This window comes from Terrapene carolina, unplaced genomic scaffold (assembly GCF_002925995.2).
Source record: "Terrapene carolina triunguis isolate 2854851 unplaced genomic scaffold, T_m_triunguis-2.0 Scaffold194, whole genome shotgun sequence".
Classification (NCBI taxonomy): domain Eukaryota; kingdom Metazoa; phylum Chordata; order Testudines; family Emydidae; genus Terrapene; species Terrapene triunguis.
The window spans coordinates 1,928,242-1,942,930 of NW_020664545.1; the positions used below are offsets into that span (position 1 = coordinate 1,928,242).

Below are 14,689 nucleotides of genomic sequence, written 5' to 3' on the forward strand. Positions count from 1 at the left end.
CGCCCTCCGCACCTCTCGCACACCCTTCAGCCTAGAGGAGACAGGCCCCCCATTGCTGCCGAGATGAGCTTACCAGGGGCCAGGGCAGAGAATCCCAATGCCAGGGGAGACACGTTTCATTTTTCTAGGGGCTTTAATACTCATGCAAGTTGCGGGGCTTCTCCCTCATCGCATTCCCTGCAACTGTATCTCCCCTCTGAGCTGGAGGGCGTGAAAGGGAAAGTCAGGGCCAGTAAGGGGTTAATTAGTGTCACACACGGGCCACTAGACAAGGGCCTCCTGGTTTCAGACGGGGGAAATAGAGGGAGAGCAGAGACTCTCCGAATATCTGGGGTGTCAGACAGCCTGCTCAGCACTGCAGGTGCCACAGCTGGTACACAGCAGCTCTGAAACCGAGGCTCAGTCCTGCCCTTCCCCTCCAAAAGGCACTTACTCCAGGGAGCCCCCCATTCACTTAGCAACCTGCTGGGTTTTCTAGTGTGGGAGGATGAAAGCAAAGCAGCTGGCAGAAGCCACTGAAATGGCTGCAAGGGACTGGCCACCCGCCGAGCCAGTTCCTTTAATCCAAAGGGGGTGGGGGAAGATCAACAGGGTCATTAAAAAAATCTTGATAATCTGCAGTGGGGGGTGGAGACAGGCTGTCCCTTCAGTGGAGTGAAGGATGTTGGTCTGGCACAGACAAGGGTGTATGTCCGTTTCAAGGCACATGTAGAACCGAGTGTTCCAGCACTCTCCATGACCCCAGCTCTCCTAAAGCTACAACCAAGCCAGAGAGCCTGGTTCGAACCCAGAGAAAGCGGCTAGCAAGGGCAGGAGCAGCCCCAGGCTTTAGTCTGGTTCTGGGGACACCAGTTAGGTCCCAGGCAAAACACACCTTCCATCTGTGGCCCCATCGCAACTAGGAAAATGCATTAGCGAAGGTGCTGTTAGGCAAGACTTTGCACCCAGCGTAGACACCTTTACAAATAGCAAAGGCAGACCCTGACTGCCTGGGAGCCTAGTGGACAAAGTGCACTGACTGGGGAATTGTCTCGATGACTTCATCGGTCTTTTCCAGCTCCCATTTCTATGGTTCCATAACATCGTAGGGAGCAGCGCTGCCTAAGTGAGGGAAGGGGAGAAGTCAGACTGCAAAGCGACATCCCCTGGTCTCTCTCCAGCACCCCACAGACCTTGAGTTCTCATCACCATAGATCAGGATTGTGCCCACATGGAAGCATCTGTTCATATCTCACCCACAGCTCCTACATACAAGGGCAGGGTCTCATTTTCCACCAGACTCTTCCTCCATCCAGCGTTACCCTGAGGCTACAGTAATCTTCACGTCATGTGTTTAGAATAATTTAATCTAAGCCAGATGTAGCACCAAACCCAAACCCCCAATTCAAAGCATTCCAGCCAGTGAGGGAGTTTGGAGCAGGATCGGAGTGCTGCTATCCAGCACCACCTCGAATTCATCCAGGGTTGCTTGATGCTGTGGGTTCGGGCTGCATAGCCAACCTGGTGTTGCTCATTACTGATGTGTGAAATGCTGAATTGTGGAAAATAAGGTAATAGAAAAACGTAAAGAAATGAACAGCACATCTGTGTAAGCTTCCACCTTAGCTCTCTAGTGATGTGCGAGAGTCTGTTTAGAGAGTGAATCCATGGCAAAGACGGGGGCGGGAGAATAAATAAAAAAGCCAGTGTGGAGAAGCAATGCTCAGGTTGAAGGGAATGTTGGAAAGCACCGCCCTAGGCTATTAGGAGCCATGTCTGACCTGATTCCTAGCAAACACTGGATATTTATGCAACAGCCTGAAATGTGAGAGTAATTCAGTGCAACAGATGGTTTTGCAGATTAGAGGCCGTCCAGTTTGCACTGGCACAGGGGCCTGGCTGCCATTCCAATCCTCTGGCAGGCAGAGGCTGCTGCCTTCCGTGAACAGAGTCGAGAGAGGGAGAATGGAGCCTTTCTATGGAGTTAAAAAGGAGCTGACCAGACAAACTGCCCCCTCCTCGGTAAAGCCGGCAAGATCTAAATTCACCCAAAGTTCCAAAGTCCCTCAGTTGCTGCTGGAGCTTGCGAGGTGTAGGATGAAAGCAACAGGAGGAAACCAAGGTCGTGAATACAAGGCTTGTTCAGAGCCCATGTGACTTCTGTTTCCTAGACCCTACTGGGTGGCTGAATGGGCTCCTCTCTCTTCCAGCCTGGCCTCTGCCTGTTGACTTCATAAGCCCACAAAACCAAGGAAAAAATGACTGTTACTGGCCCTGCCACACGTTACTCCAGTGATATATGTCCAGTCTGTCTAGTCATGTACAAAAATAATTCTTCATTTGTGTTAGTTTTTGGTAAGATGAGGGCCCAAGCAGCAGAGTTTGCATGGAAATTCGAATCCAAATTATCCCAGAATTCACGGATGCTCAGAGCTAGGTGTGGGGGTCACCTAGGGGTCCTACCCTTGCCTAGGATGAGAATACCATTTTGATCTCCCTGTTCAACAGGTCAGTGTGCGAGGCAGCTGCCTCCCTGGCCCCTCTGGCGCAGTGCGAGACAGAACTGGACCGCTTGCTCACGTACCTGCTGCTTCAGCAAATCTCTGACTTCCTTCAGCGCCAGGTTCGTCTCTCTCATCTCTGCGAGCATCTGGTGCCCGACATCATCTCCTACTGAAAACAGGAGCATCAACAGTGGAACACGCCAAATAGTCTGCTCATCTTGTTTACTGATTCTTAATTGTTCTGCCTCTCCAAATAATTACCAGGGCCGCCCGGGGGGGGGGGCAAGTGGGGCAATTTGCCCCAGGCCCTGGGCCCCGCAGGGGCCCCCGAACCCTGGCCCGGCGGCGGTCCGGGTCTTAGGCGGCGGCGGGTCCTTCAGTGCTGCCAAAGACACGGAGCGACTGAAGGGCCCCCCGCCACCGAAATGCCGCCAAACACCCGGACCGCCGCTGGGTGAGTACAAGCGCCGCAGCTCCCCCGCTTTGCCCCAGGCCCCCTGAATCTTCTGGGCGGCCCTGATCATTACAACCCACTAGCGAGGATCCCCTCCCCAGTCTGTGGCTAGGAGGCGGTTGCTGAGAGTAATAAGGAGTTGCACGCTACAGAAGGAAGAGAGTGCAGGGACTTTATCACAAATCCTTTATCAAGAGGGAGTACCTTGTAACGTGATCAACATGAAAACCGTCAGAGGAACCTGTCTTCATTTCACCCCAAAGCCACTAACCAAACCCCTCTTCCTCAAGGGATAACCATCGACTTCCAGAATGCATTTACTGGGCACATTGTGACACGTGCAGGAAACGCAAGATGGGTGACACCTCCCCGTCTCTCTCCCCCCACTCCGGGGAGGGTGACATTTGGGTAACCTGCCAAGATTCGTCACTCCCCCCAGGTGACACTTAGCCCCACAGCCAACGCAGGAGCTGGCCTGGCAGTTCAGCGGTGGGGCGAACGGCTCGGGGGGCAGGTTTTGTGCTGGTTGCATACAGGAGGGGCGTGCTGCGGACCAGGCAGAAGGAAGTTTACAGCCCAAGGCTGTGGAGGATTCTATGAGGGGCGGCACCAAACGTCAGCTGGCCCGAAGGCTGCGCCCATGCATACAAACAAGAGCTGCAGCCCAGGGGGGCCCACCCTGTTCCTAAGATACAGGAGGCTCTTCACCCGCTGCTTTAAGGTGCTTCGCGGGGCAGTGTCGCCTGCCCACTTGTGGAAAGCAGCAGATCCCCCGGCATCGAATTGGCTTGTTGTGGATTCTGGGACGGGCCAGGGACCTCTGCCCACGTACACAGAGTACGAGCAAGCAGGCACACGCGCCTGCAGGAACTGCAGCTCCAGTGGGGTTGAACAGAGGTGTGCAAAACAATTCCTAGGTCACCACTGGGCAAAACCAACCACTCTGAATTCTGATTTGGCTCCTCTTTGAAATATTTGATGGTCCTGCTCGTGACAATGGACCGTTCCAGCTGAATTAACTAACCCCAGAGGCTAGCTCATTCGAATCCCCCGCCATGCTGAGCGAGAGAGCCTCTGTCTAGTGTATAATCCTGGATACTGATGGCGGGGGGGTCACATGATTTGTAACACAGCACAATTGTCCATGCATTTGTCTCTGTGAGGTGACATCACTGCACCCGCTACACGGGATTGGACCTGAAGACCATTTGGAAATCGCAGCTAATTCAGAACACGACAGCCTGCAACCTGCCTGGGCTCTCAGTCGGCTCTGCAATGAAATTCAAGGCATTTGTTTTAACTGGTGACGTCCTGAGTGGTTTGGGCCTTGTCTGCCACAGAGACGGCCTCTGTCCTCATGCAGTCCCATAGCAGCCGTAAGCTACAGGGTCACTTGAGCAAATAAAATGGCTTGCTATTAGCCCCTGGGTTTTCAGGGAAGGGAACTGGGCTCAGGATTTCAGTTCCTCACAACTTGGGCTCTAGGTCCAGCTCTGCCAAGGTATTTAAGCTTCTAACGTCCATTGAAATCAATGGTGCTTAAACACCGCTCTGGTTCTGGGCGCTAGAACCTAAACTTGGGTAGCCTTTGAGGCATGCTGCAAAGTTCATCTATGTTCCAGTGGGGAACAGCGCGTTTAAAAATAGCTCGAAAAAGCCACGACCGATGGATCAGCTGTGCTGCTCTTTTCCTGACCCCAAAAGGGAGACCACCACTCTCTCTCTTCTCTTCTCTCCTCCAGGCATTTCTAACCAACCTGGTCCCACGGTACCTCGCACAGGGAGCAGTAAGGATATTTCCTATCCACACACAGCACCGTGTAATTGGTAAGGTGCATTATGGGAGAAGGGACTGTCCTCCTCCTCTGAAGCCTGAGGTATCTGCCAACGCGAGTGGCGGGATATCAGACTTGAAGGCCCACGTAGTTGACCCCATACAGCACGTTGTATGTTCTGTAATGAATAAACCTGAATGGCTGGAGGGTTGGCTCTGATAAGTATCTCAAAGTTTGGGTGAATATTTGTAACCTCTCCAGCACAATTAGGTCTAGGAAACGAACCGACAAGCACCACACGAGTGTCTAAGTCAAACACCAAATGAAACCTGCTTTCCCAGTAGGGAGTGGAAGGTGGTCAAACATTTTCTGACTTCACACAAATATTCTGAGTGTGTGTTCTGGCTTAAGGTTCTATTTTATCTGAATGGGTTTGTCTGTCCCTAGTAGCATGATACTATTTTAAAATGAACAACGGAAAAGATTGCATATTAAAAGAACTAAACACACACAAAGAACCAGGTGTCCAAATGGGATTCCCCCAGGCAATCTGAGCATTTGCAGACATGCCCTTTATTTTGCAGCCCATGTTCTTGAGCTCCCTCACGCTCTTTCCAAACACATTTTGTCCTTTGGAACTTGCTCTTTTAGTTCTCGCTTTGCTTGACATGGGAATCACAGATTCCTCATGACTCGAGCAACAATCCTGAACATACTGCTCAAGAAACAAAGCACTGCCATGAATCCCACAAGGGGCTGAATTCCTAGCCTAGACGATAGGGTTTCCCTGAGCTGTGTGCGTATGCAGAGCTTACAGAAATCCCAGGTATCTGCCACGGAACATCCTGCATCAAATAGGTCTTTAATCTCGTCATTTGCAATACAAAGATGACTTGCCAGGGGCATGTTATCCTATTTGCAAAATAACAAAAATTTGGTCAGTTCCAGCTGCCAAAGGGGAAGAGATTTAATTTGTTAAAACATCGTTAAACAGAGGAAAAAATACAGCCTAGGACTGGAACGTTTAAACCGACTGGCTCAAGGTTTTGTATGAAGCTACAATTCATAAAAATCGAATTCAGGTATCACCAGCTATGGTTGACGAGTCATCTGCTTTCTCGCTGCTCTGCTGCACACAGTGTTTGCAGAGAAGGTCCGCGCACATAGAGGTAATTAAAACCCACTTACCTCCTACACTTGTCATCTGACTTGATGCAAAAGGACAACAGAGGCTTAGGAGAAAAATGAAGACTAGAGTCGAAATCATTCTTGAATCCCAGAGAGGTAAGGACGTGTGGGCTTCTCTTGCAGGGAATTTATTAACCTGCAGGTCTGCCTCTGCTCCCCATTAGTGTCTGTGGTTTGCTGTTTATGAAGTTGCATTTCCTTCCTCTGAAGTTCTTCTTCTCTGAGGCTAGACTAGGAGTGGACGTCATTTCTGGCTCCCAGTCCACAGAGAAAGGTTACAAAAGTAAACAATATGAAAAAGTCATCAGGAGAGCAGCTTAGTGTTTTTTTAAAACCATCTTGCACCACAAAAAGGTCAGAAAATTCCAGAATTAAATGGATTCTCTTTTAGATCAATTACTTTTTTTTTTTTTTTTTTGATGGGGCGAGGCGGGCCGGGCGGAATTTATAGCCCTGGCTCTAATGGCATTTTCCTTCTAGCATCGCTCCCAAGAACACATCAGCTTACAGTGAATGTGGGCTTAACTAGAGTTTTATCCAGGTCCTTTGAACTCCCAAAAGACAGTTCTACCACTTGGGCTCAGCTGCTGTATTATTGCGTCCTCTTCCAGCCATTAGAGGACAAAACCATCCCATACTTCTCCCACTCAGTGGCTTTCCATGGGGCGCAGGCTCAGCACAGATTATTACAGTAGCTGGGGGCCGAGCTGCAACAGAATATTTGGGGGGCTGCAGTGACTGAACCGGTCAGACGGTGAAGTGTCCATGTAGCACAAACCACCAGCACAAGTGGTGCTAGCTGGCCTTCTTGTTAGTTATCTTAGAGAAGAGGCTACACTTAAACAGGTCGTGGAGACTTGCACACTTGCCCTCATCCAAGAGGGGCTCCTACGGGGAACGAAGCATAGTGGCAGGGTGGTGGGAGGGAGAGCTCTTTCTGCTGCTCCCTTTGCTGGTCCGGCTGTGTGGATAATTGATTCTCCATCCAGCACCTTCCACAAGCACCAAATTCACCACACAGCAAACCCAGGAGGACTCAGAAATCCACTGACAAGGCCGTTTTGGGATGACCCTGCCCATATGGGGATTGGGGCAGGAGCCTCTCAGCATCATCCGAATAAGAGGAAGAACTGCGGCCTACACTGGAAGATTATCCGGGGTGACGAAAGCCAGTTAGCGCTCCTCCTTGCTCTGTGCACGCTCGCAGTAGGATTGCGAACTCTGAGAGGCTACCAGAGCACAGCTGCAGCACGTCAATCGTGCTGTTCTCTTGGAGGTGCCACAAACAGCAGAGCCCCAGAGCGAGGCCCCTTTGGCTCCTACGCGGGTGGAGCAGCAGGACCTTTGCATGCTCATCTGAAACTTTTGGTAAGGTCTGAAGACAAAACGACCACGTAGCCCGTGTGCTAGAGTGGGAGGGGAGGCGATTCAGAGGGACCCCACTGGTGAAGGTGCAGGGGAGTGTTCAGCGAAGGGGGGCGGTCCAGCAGTTGTTAAAGTTATGTTCCATGAATGGTGGAACAGGAAGTTTTTACTTTGTAGCGCCAGCCCAGAGTTGTATTCAAAATATAGTAATTTACAGCTGTTAAGCAGCCTTTATATGACTTACCTTCTCTGAAACACACAAGAGTCATCTTTAGCCAACTAGGGCTGGCTACAGCTGGGTCAGGAGCCCCTAGGGATGCTAACGATGCCCATTTTATTTGCAGTAAATAAAAGGAGTTCAGCTTGAATTGAAAATAACTGTCACTTCCGACCCATACTGGAATTTTCATCATTCTTTCCAGCACCTTCATGGCAAACCAAAGCAAAACCACTGTGATTGTCAGATCTTCACTAACAACCCACTGCCTCTCTTGGGGGCCCACTCACTGGAGAAGCCAGGCTACTTTTTTATTTTTAAGCCAAAAAATTCCAGTGAACTAAATTCTGTCGAAGAAGCTGGACTGAGAGCCCTAAAGACCAAGTCCTCTGTCCCAAGAACACGTATTGCTTGGGCAGTAACCATGCAGGCTTTCCACACATTCTCCCCCAGCTAACATCCCTCCATCCTACTTTGGAAAGACCCCTTGCTAAGGGGCAAGAGTGTTGTTCAGTGTCTGTGGCCCATTCAGCCGATGGCCTTTCTGCTAGATGGCCAATAAGGGACCCTTTAGTGCCACTTCTGGTGGTGGCAGAGTTTGATGGGAAGCACATTACTTTAACAGGAGCCCGACGGCCCATTATGCCATGCTCAGCACTGACTCTCCAAAATACCTGTTTGGTTCAAGGAAGAAAAGCATAGAACGAGAGAGACGTAACCCACATGGAATGAGGAGCGCACACAAGGGTCCCTTGTGAGCTAATCCCAGCAGGAATTCACACTGGAGAATTTGCTTAACGTGGAGGAATATCTGTATCTATATAGAAACAGACCAGCCCACCAAAACCGCAGCATTACAAAAATAAAAACTGGAACCATTCAATCCAAAGCAAATAAAATGTGCCTGTGCAGTAATAACGTTTTCTGCCATCCAAGTGAGGCGTTGCCTAATGATATCAGAGCAATAAAAATCCTTAAGGGCGGACGCCCCATAAACAGGAGTTTGGATGCCATGTCACAGTGAGCGCTGCTCGGGCCCCTCCTAGCCAAGCCCAGACAAGGGCGAACGAGGACACACTCTGCCCTTCAAAAACTAAATAAGAAAAAGTACAGGAAGTTAGAGCAAGTGGGTAGAGCAACGCAGCTGCCCTGGGAATTGCTCCCTTGGAATTAATAAGGGTTTTAGTTTCTTGCACTGTTAGTTTTGCAATAAAATTTCAGAAACCAAAAAGATAAGTCTCCGACCTGCCTCATGTCTCCTCTCCAAACCAGATGTTTGCCAACCCACAGTGCATGGACATGTGAAATGATGCAGCTCCTAACCAGAAAGGGAGCAGCACCTGGAGCCATGCAAAGTCGTGGGGGAGGAGGGACACACATCAGCAGCAATCCTGACCCCTCTGCTTGGGACTCAGCATTTATAGCTCGAACACCCCCCTTGCCATGGCTACCCAGTGCCTCAGCTGGGGCTTCTGGAGCCTGTTGACCACACTGGTGTGTGAAACCCCCCCGACTTTCACATAGAGTGTAGTGATTTAACAAACCTCCGAAACAACAAAACATTAGATGTTAATTCACTTCCTTCCATGTTAGTCTGGGGACTGAAAACAAAACCTAAAGATAACACTGGGAGGGAGAAAAACAAACGCAAACCTGGGGTGAAGGGCATCTGGGACAGGCTCAAGGGACACTAGGAACAAGCCAAGCCTCCTCCTTCCAGGAAGTTAGCCCCTTCACACAAGATGAAGTCATGGAAGCACTAACAACAATGAGGGCTCCCACCTGTGACCCTTGGTGCTGCTGGCTGGCAAAGGAGTAGAGAACATCTGGGACCCCCACTAACAGAGCCCAGCCACATTTCTTCCTTTACCTCCCATCCCATAGGACACAATAGTCTAATACTAATGAAGCCATCAGTGGACCCTGGAGACGTCATTAATTCGCCCAGTGTGGAACCGTGCCTTTCTAAGCTAGATAATAGGGAAGTTAGCAGAACACACACACACACTAATCTGTTCATTTTAAATCCCACCTGTGAAGGAGAGAGAGAAGCGAGTGTTACTTGGGCTCAGATACTATGGTGCTGGGGAGCCGCTGATGTCTCAGGCTGGGCAGCGTTTTCACTGCACACCAATCCCCTGCTGACGTACTGCGGTGGAGGATCCAGCTCTCAGGGCTGGAAGGAAAGGGCAGTCTCCATTGCCCATTCAATCCTCGGCCTCTATGCCAAGACTGCGAACTGTGAAGTCTCTTTCTGTGACTTGGACAGCGTTCTGCAAGGAGCCAGACCAAGGCCCTGAGCCTGTGCTGCTGTGTCTGATGGGCATTTTAGAAACAGGCACTTTCTCCACTCGCAATTCATTTTGAGCAAATCAGCTGTGGCAACTGTCAGTCCCCCAGCTACCTGGTCTAGGTTGGAACTGACAACCCAGAGGGAGTTTCCCCGTCACCAATCCCTTGTAGGCCTCATTCCTAGTGCAGATAGGTGTTTGCCAAACTATGTTTTATTCTACAGAACAAAGCCAAAATCCTCCCGCTCTGCCCCCCGCCCTTTTTATATATATACATACACACACACACACTACAGAATTTTTCAGCAAGATACAGAAGATGGGTCTCCAAAGCAACAGGCCTGGAATATTCCCCTTGAGTGAATTTTCTTAGGTGCCATGTTTGAAATCTGGGCCTGATTCGCCTCTCGCTGACCCCACCGTAAATCGCAAGTCACCCCAATGAAGCCCATGGAGATGCTATGGCGTAAGAGGAACACTAGGCTCTTGGCACGTGCAAGTAGATACGAACGCGCTAAGCTGTATGCCCCGCTCTGAATGCAGGAAACTCAGCGTCGGCATGTCCATCTCTGTCCATTTCTCTACAGGTGGCTAAACCAGTACAATGCAGAATGATGACAGATGGAAGGATTTCGAAAATGCAGGGCAAAGCCTATTAAATACAGATAAAACCTCATCCCTTTTCTAGACAGATCTCTATGTAACGTGAGGACACAGACATTTTATGTTTTTAGCCTTTCCTGCGGAAGTTATAGGTCACTTTTCTTCCAGAACAGCTTCTGGAAATCATTTCCACTCTCATTCATAGTAGGAATATAGACATGCAGAGGAAAATAGTGAAGGTTTCTACATGTCTGTCTGGAGTTTAGCAAGCACACGCTGTCCTCACAGGATGAGATCATTCCTACTCGTATTTTCCTTGGACTCATCCTGTACCTTTCTTTATTTGGGTCAGAGAGCTAGAAATCTCCCTGCCGCCAACCTTCTAACAGCTTAAATACACAGCAGACTAGAAAGGGTGCAGGCAGAGTTTAAGGCTACCGTTTTTCTTACGAGGGACATATTAAAAGTTGCTGACATGCCTTAAACTTGTTTTGATTTAATGGGAAAAGATTTTCCCAATTTCCAGGGTCTTGTTTTTAATATTGCTGAGACAAAAAATGAAGAGGAGCCAATGTTTATGTAGGCCCTAGTGTAACACTATTTTGTTCCCTGTGGCAGAACTTAATGCACACCTTGTCCCCAGAGCTGTGCTGACATCAGTAGTGAGGCTAGTGCACAAACAACAAAAAGTTCATGTTGATTTCAAGTTCAATTAGAAATACAGAAGATGGAAAATATTCAGTGAAGGACAAAATCAGAAGGAAAAATAAGTGATTTTCAAGCCTATAAGGGTGGAGTTATTATAAACAAAGAAGAGAAAAATAAACACGTCCAACCTTTAGAAGAATAAGTACTTTACAAAGTACTTGACAATGTCCTTTATAAGCTGGTGATCATATTAAGGACAATCCTAGGCTCTTGTAGAATACATGGATATTTATGTTCATGGAGATTTTATACATACAGTATATAACAATGGAGCTGAACAGTCGTCATAGTAGTTAAGGATAGACAGAAGAGATGGAACAAAGAGACCTACACGTCTCCATCAAATGCAAGACAGTGTAGTCCAATAGAGGATGCAACACCTGGCATTTAAATAGGCCACTTTCATCTGTAGCTTTAAGTGCCATATGAAGATGGATATTTTCCCCATTTTACAGACGGTGAAACTCCAGCACAGAGAGGTGAGGTGACTTATCTAAAGCCACACAGCAGCCTCAGTGGCAGAGAGCAGAGATCTCCCAAGTTCCAGTTCAGGGCCATTTTCTCAAAGGCCAGCCCTGGGACTGAGGGCTTGATTGTTCAGCAGCTGAAGAGCTGCATTAAATCGCAGACCAACCAGATCACCGAGATGGGCAAAAAAAAAAAGTAATGGATAATTGAACAGTCAGATACACAGGCAGAGGTGGTGCGACGGGAGGGCTTGTGCAGGCTCTAGCCACCTCAAACTTTGCCGCCCCTGCCCCCCCCTTCCCGTAACCACCCCTCCCGGTGCAAAGGCCAATGTTGCACAGAAGTAAGGGTGGCCTTGGAAAGTTGTGAAACTCCTGGAAGATGAGGATTTTAAAAGTTATATTTGAAAATTTCCCCTGTGTGAAAGTCCCATTTTCAAGAGAACATTGATTTTCAGCCTCAGGACGTTCTTAAATTTTTTTAGAAGGATTGACTATGCACCATCACAAAGTTCCAGTGTATAAGTAGCTATGAAGTGCCAGCTGTATCCTTCTGAAAAAGGATGATGAAATATATATGTTAATATGAAACTAAAATAAGGAGAGATTCCTTCCAACATCCGAGGAAGAATTCCCATAAATAAAAACACATTCACGTTCTCTTTGTCCTCTTCAACTCTTAGCCTCCAGCCAAATGTAAGAATCAAAATTAGCATGACTTGACTGGGAATTATTCAGTGTTGTCCCATTGTACAGATACTGTGTAACATAAGCACACTGATAACTTCTCTATGGAGTAGGTGACATTTGTAATCCATCAATTGCAAGGCAAGACAGAAAGGTGTTGTACAGACAAAGGCTTTATTTGATTCTGTAAAGGGAATTCAATCTGTGCTGGCAAAAGGTGCCCGATTGAAAACCTTGGAGACTGAATCCGCTCTTTATCCACAGAGCCAGAACAGTGCAGGCTGTGAACGCTTCCTCAGACAGGCCACCTACTTCAGTCCCTCTGGTGCACTTATTTCGTGGTGTCTCTGCTGAGACACCCAGCAAGGGAGACAACTAGTGCTAATTGAGAGAGAGTCGCGTTTGTGTGGTGTCCACTAGGCAATGGACTCTGAACTCATTTCACATCAGGACCACTAGACAATAACTTTCCATCATTACTGCCCTCCAGGGCCAAACTCACACCAGTGATCTAGAGGTGAAAGAGGTTCGATGTCTCACTACCAATCTCCTGAAACCTCTGATGTTCCCCAAGAATCACCGGGGAGCTCTGCTGTCGTAGGTACTCATAGGGTCCTGATTACTGTATCAGAGTAGCAGTCGTGTTAGTCTGTATCCGCAAAAAGAACAGGAGTACTTGTGGCACCTTAGAGACTAACAAATTTATCTCTAAGGTGCCACAAGTACTCCTGTTCTTTTTGCTGATTACTGTAGTATCTGAGCATCTCACAATCTTTAACGTATTTATCCTCACGATGTTCCCATGAGGCAGGGCCAGGCTATGGTACCTGTTTTACAGATGGGGAAACTGAGTCACGGAGAGGCTTGACCAAGGTCATACAAGGAGTTTGTAGCAGAGCAGAGAACAGAACCCGGGTCCTCCCAAGGCCTAAACTACTGCAGTAACCACTGAGCATTCCTGCCTCTCCTTATGCTAAGTACATGATTCCCGGAAGCTGGCAGGGGCGATGAACATTAGTCAATACACTCAGCTCTAACAAAGGCAATGGAATATTGACCGAGCTCTTTCCCAGGAGAGGATATTAGCTTGCAAAGGGTGTCTCAGTAGCCAGGAGGATGAGTCACTGAGAGAGGAAAGCACAGATTTCAGGGCAGACGGGGAATGAGGTGTCTGACACTCTGTGAGAAAGAGAGAAGAGGAGCAAAGATTCTTTCACTAATTCTTCTCATCAGCAACATAAAATAGATGTAGCCAGTGACTGCCCCTGAGTCCAGCTGTATCAGAACTCCTGAGATCCTGAGCCATGGCTCGGCAGGGAGTCTGGATCAGGCTAAACTAGACCAGCCAATGGCTGTGGAAGTCCAAATCTCTGTTGAATGTGTGAATTCTAACCCCACTGGTGTAGGAGGAACATCTGTCAATTGCACCCGAGTTAGCGTACTGCTTGCAGCGTACCTGCCTGCAGAGGAAATGAAGGAGCCCGAGATTTTTCTCTCATCTGACTCACTGCACCCACCCTGGGTTTCTCTCGGATATGGCAAAACGTTGACAAATTTAAATGTAAAGAAAGAAGTCAGGAAGAGAATAATCCCGATTTTAAATAGGCTCAATGGTGGGCTCAAGAACTGCCTTCGCCCTGGCTTGACTGGCTCCTCTCTGTTCTGGTCGGTCAGTGTCACTGCCAAGCTTGCAGCACCACTAGCTGTCCTGTGCTTCTGGAGCTCTGACAGTGAGAAGTGTTACCCGCCCCCTCCCCCAAGCAGCTGACTCCAATTAACCACTCCTCTCAGAGACTGCTGGGACTGGGAGGGGTCTGGGGTCTATTTAACCAGGTTTAGTGCCTTGCAGAGGAGAAAAGAAGGAGAAGGTGAGGCAATCCCCACCAAGACTGAAATGCTGGAAGAGTGCCAAGGGGGAAAGGGGCTGGAGGAGAGAATCATCTTGTGGAAAAGGTACTGAGTTTGGGGAGAGTTGGGCATCTGGGCCCTACCTCCCTAGGAAACTTTGGACTTGCCTGCAAGGTAAGAGAACCTATGGGGAAATGGAACTAAAGCCTCTGGGTGTTGAAGACGACAAACTGGATATTGATCCATCCTTTATTAGTGTGATGCTCCTCAAGTGTACACCCAGGGTTGTGAGGCATCTCCCCACTGCCTGTCCTTCGCATGGGACAGCCTTGTCCGTGCCTGCTGTGGATCAGCTCCCTGAAGCCACCAGCCTCTGCAATGCAAGCTCTACCAGGCCTCGTTCTCTCTGTACAGGTATTGACAGGCACACACCAACCTCTGAATACTCCAAGTGTTCCCTGCAGCATCCAGCCCCTTATCCTCTGAACACTCCCAGAATTACCAGGATCGCTGTTCCCAAAAGAACAGGACCTTCCAGCTTGTATGATTCAGTTCAGGACCAGCACCTTGCTTAACACCACAGCACTTAGATTGATCTATAGA

At 48.8% G+C, this 14,689-nt stretch overlaps 1 protein-coding gene across 1 annotated transcript in view; it reads right to left on the minus strand.

The window, feature by feature from the left end:
• Positions 1 to 14,689, minus strand: part of COMP (cartilage oligomeric matrix protein) — a 44,531-nt gene that overhangs the window by 14,977 nt on the left and 14,865 nt on the right. Inside the window, exons 2-3 of the mRNA XM_024209845.3 lie at positions 5,901 to 6,150; positions 2,564 to 2,652 (exon numbers count right to left, since the gene is read on the minus strand). Of these exons, the coding sequence (XP_024065613.2) occupies positions 2,564 to 2,652; positions 5,901 to 5,979 (168 nt within the window). The 5' untranslated portion in view covers positions 5,980 to 6,150. The remainder of the gene's footprint in view (positions 1 to 2,563; positions 2,653 to 5,900; positions 6,151 to 14,689) is intronic.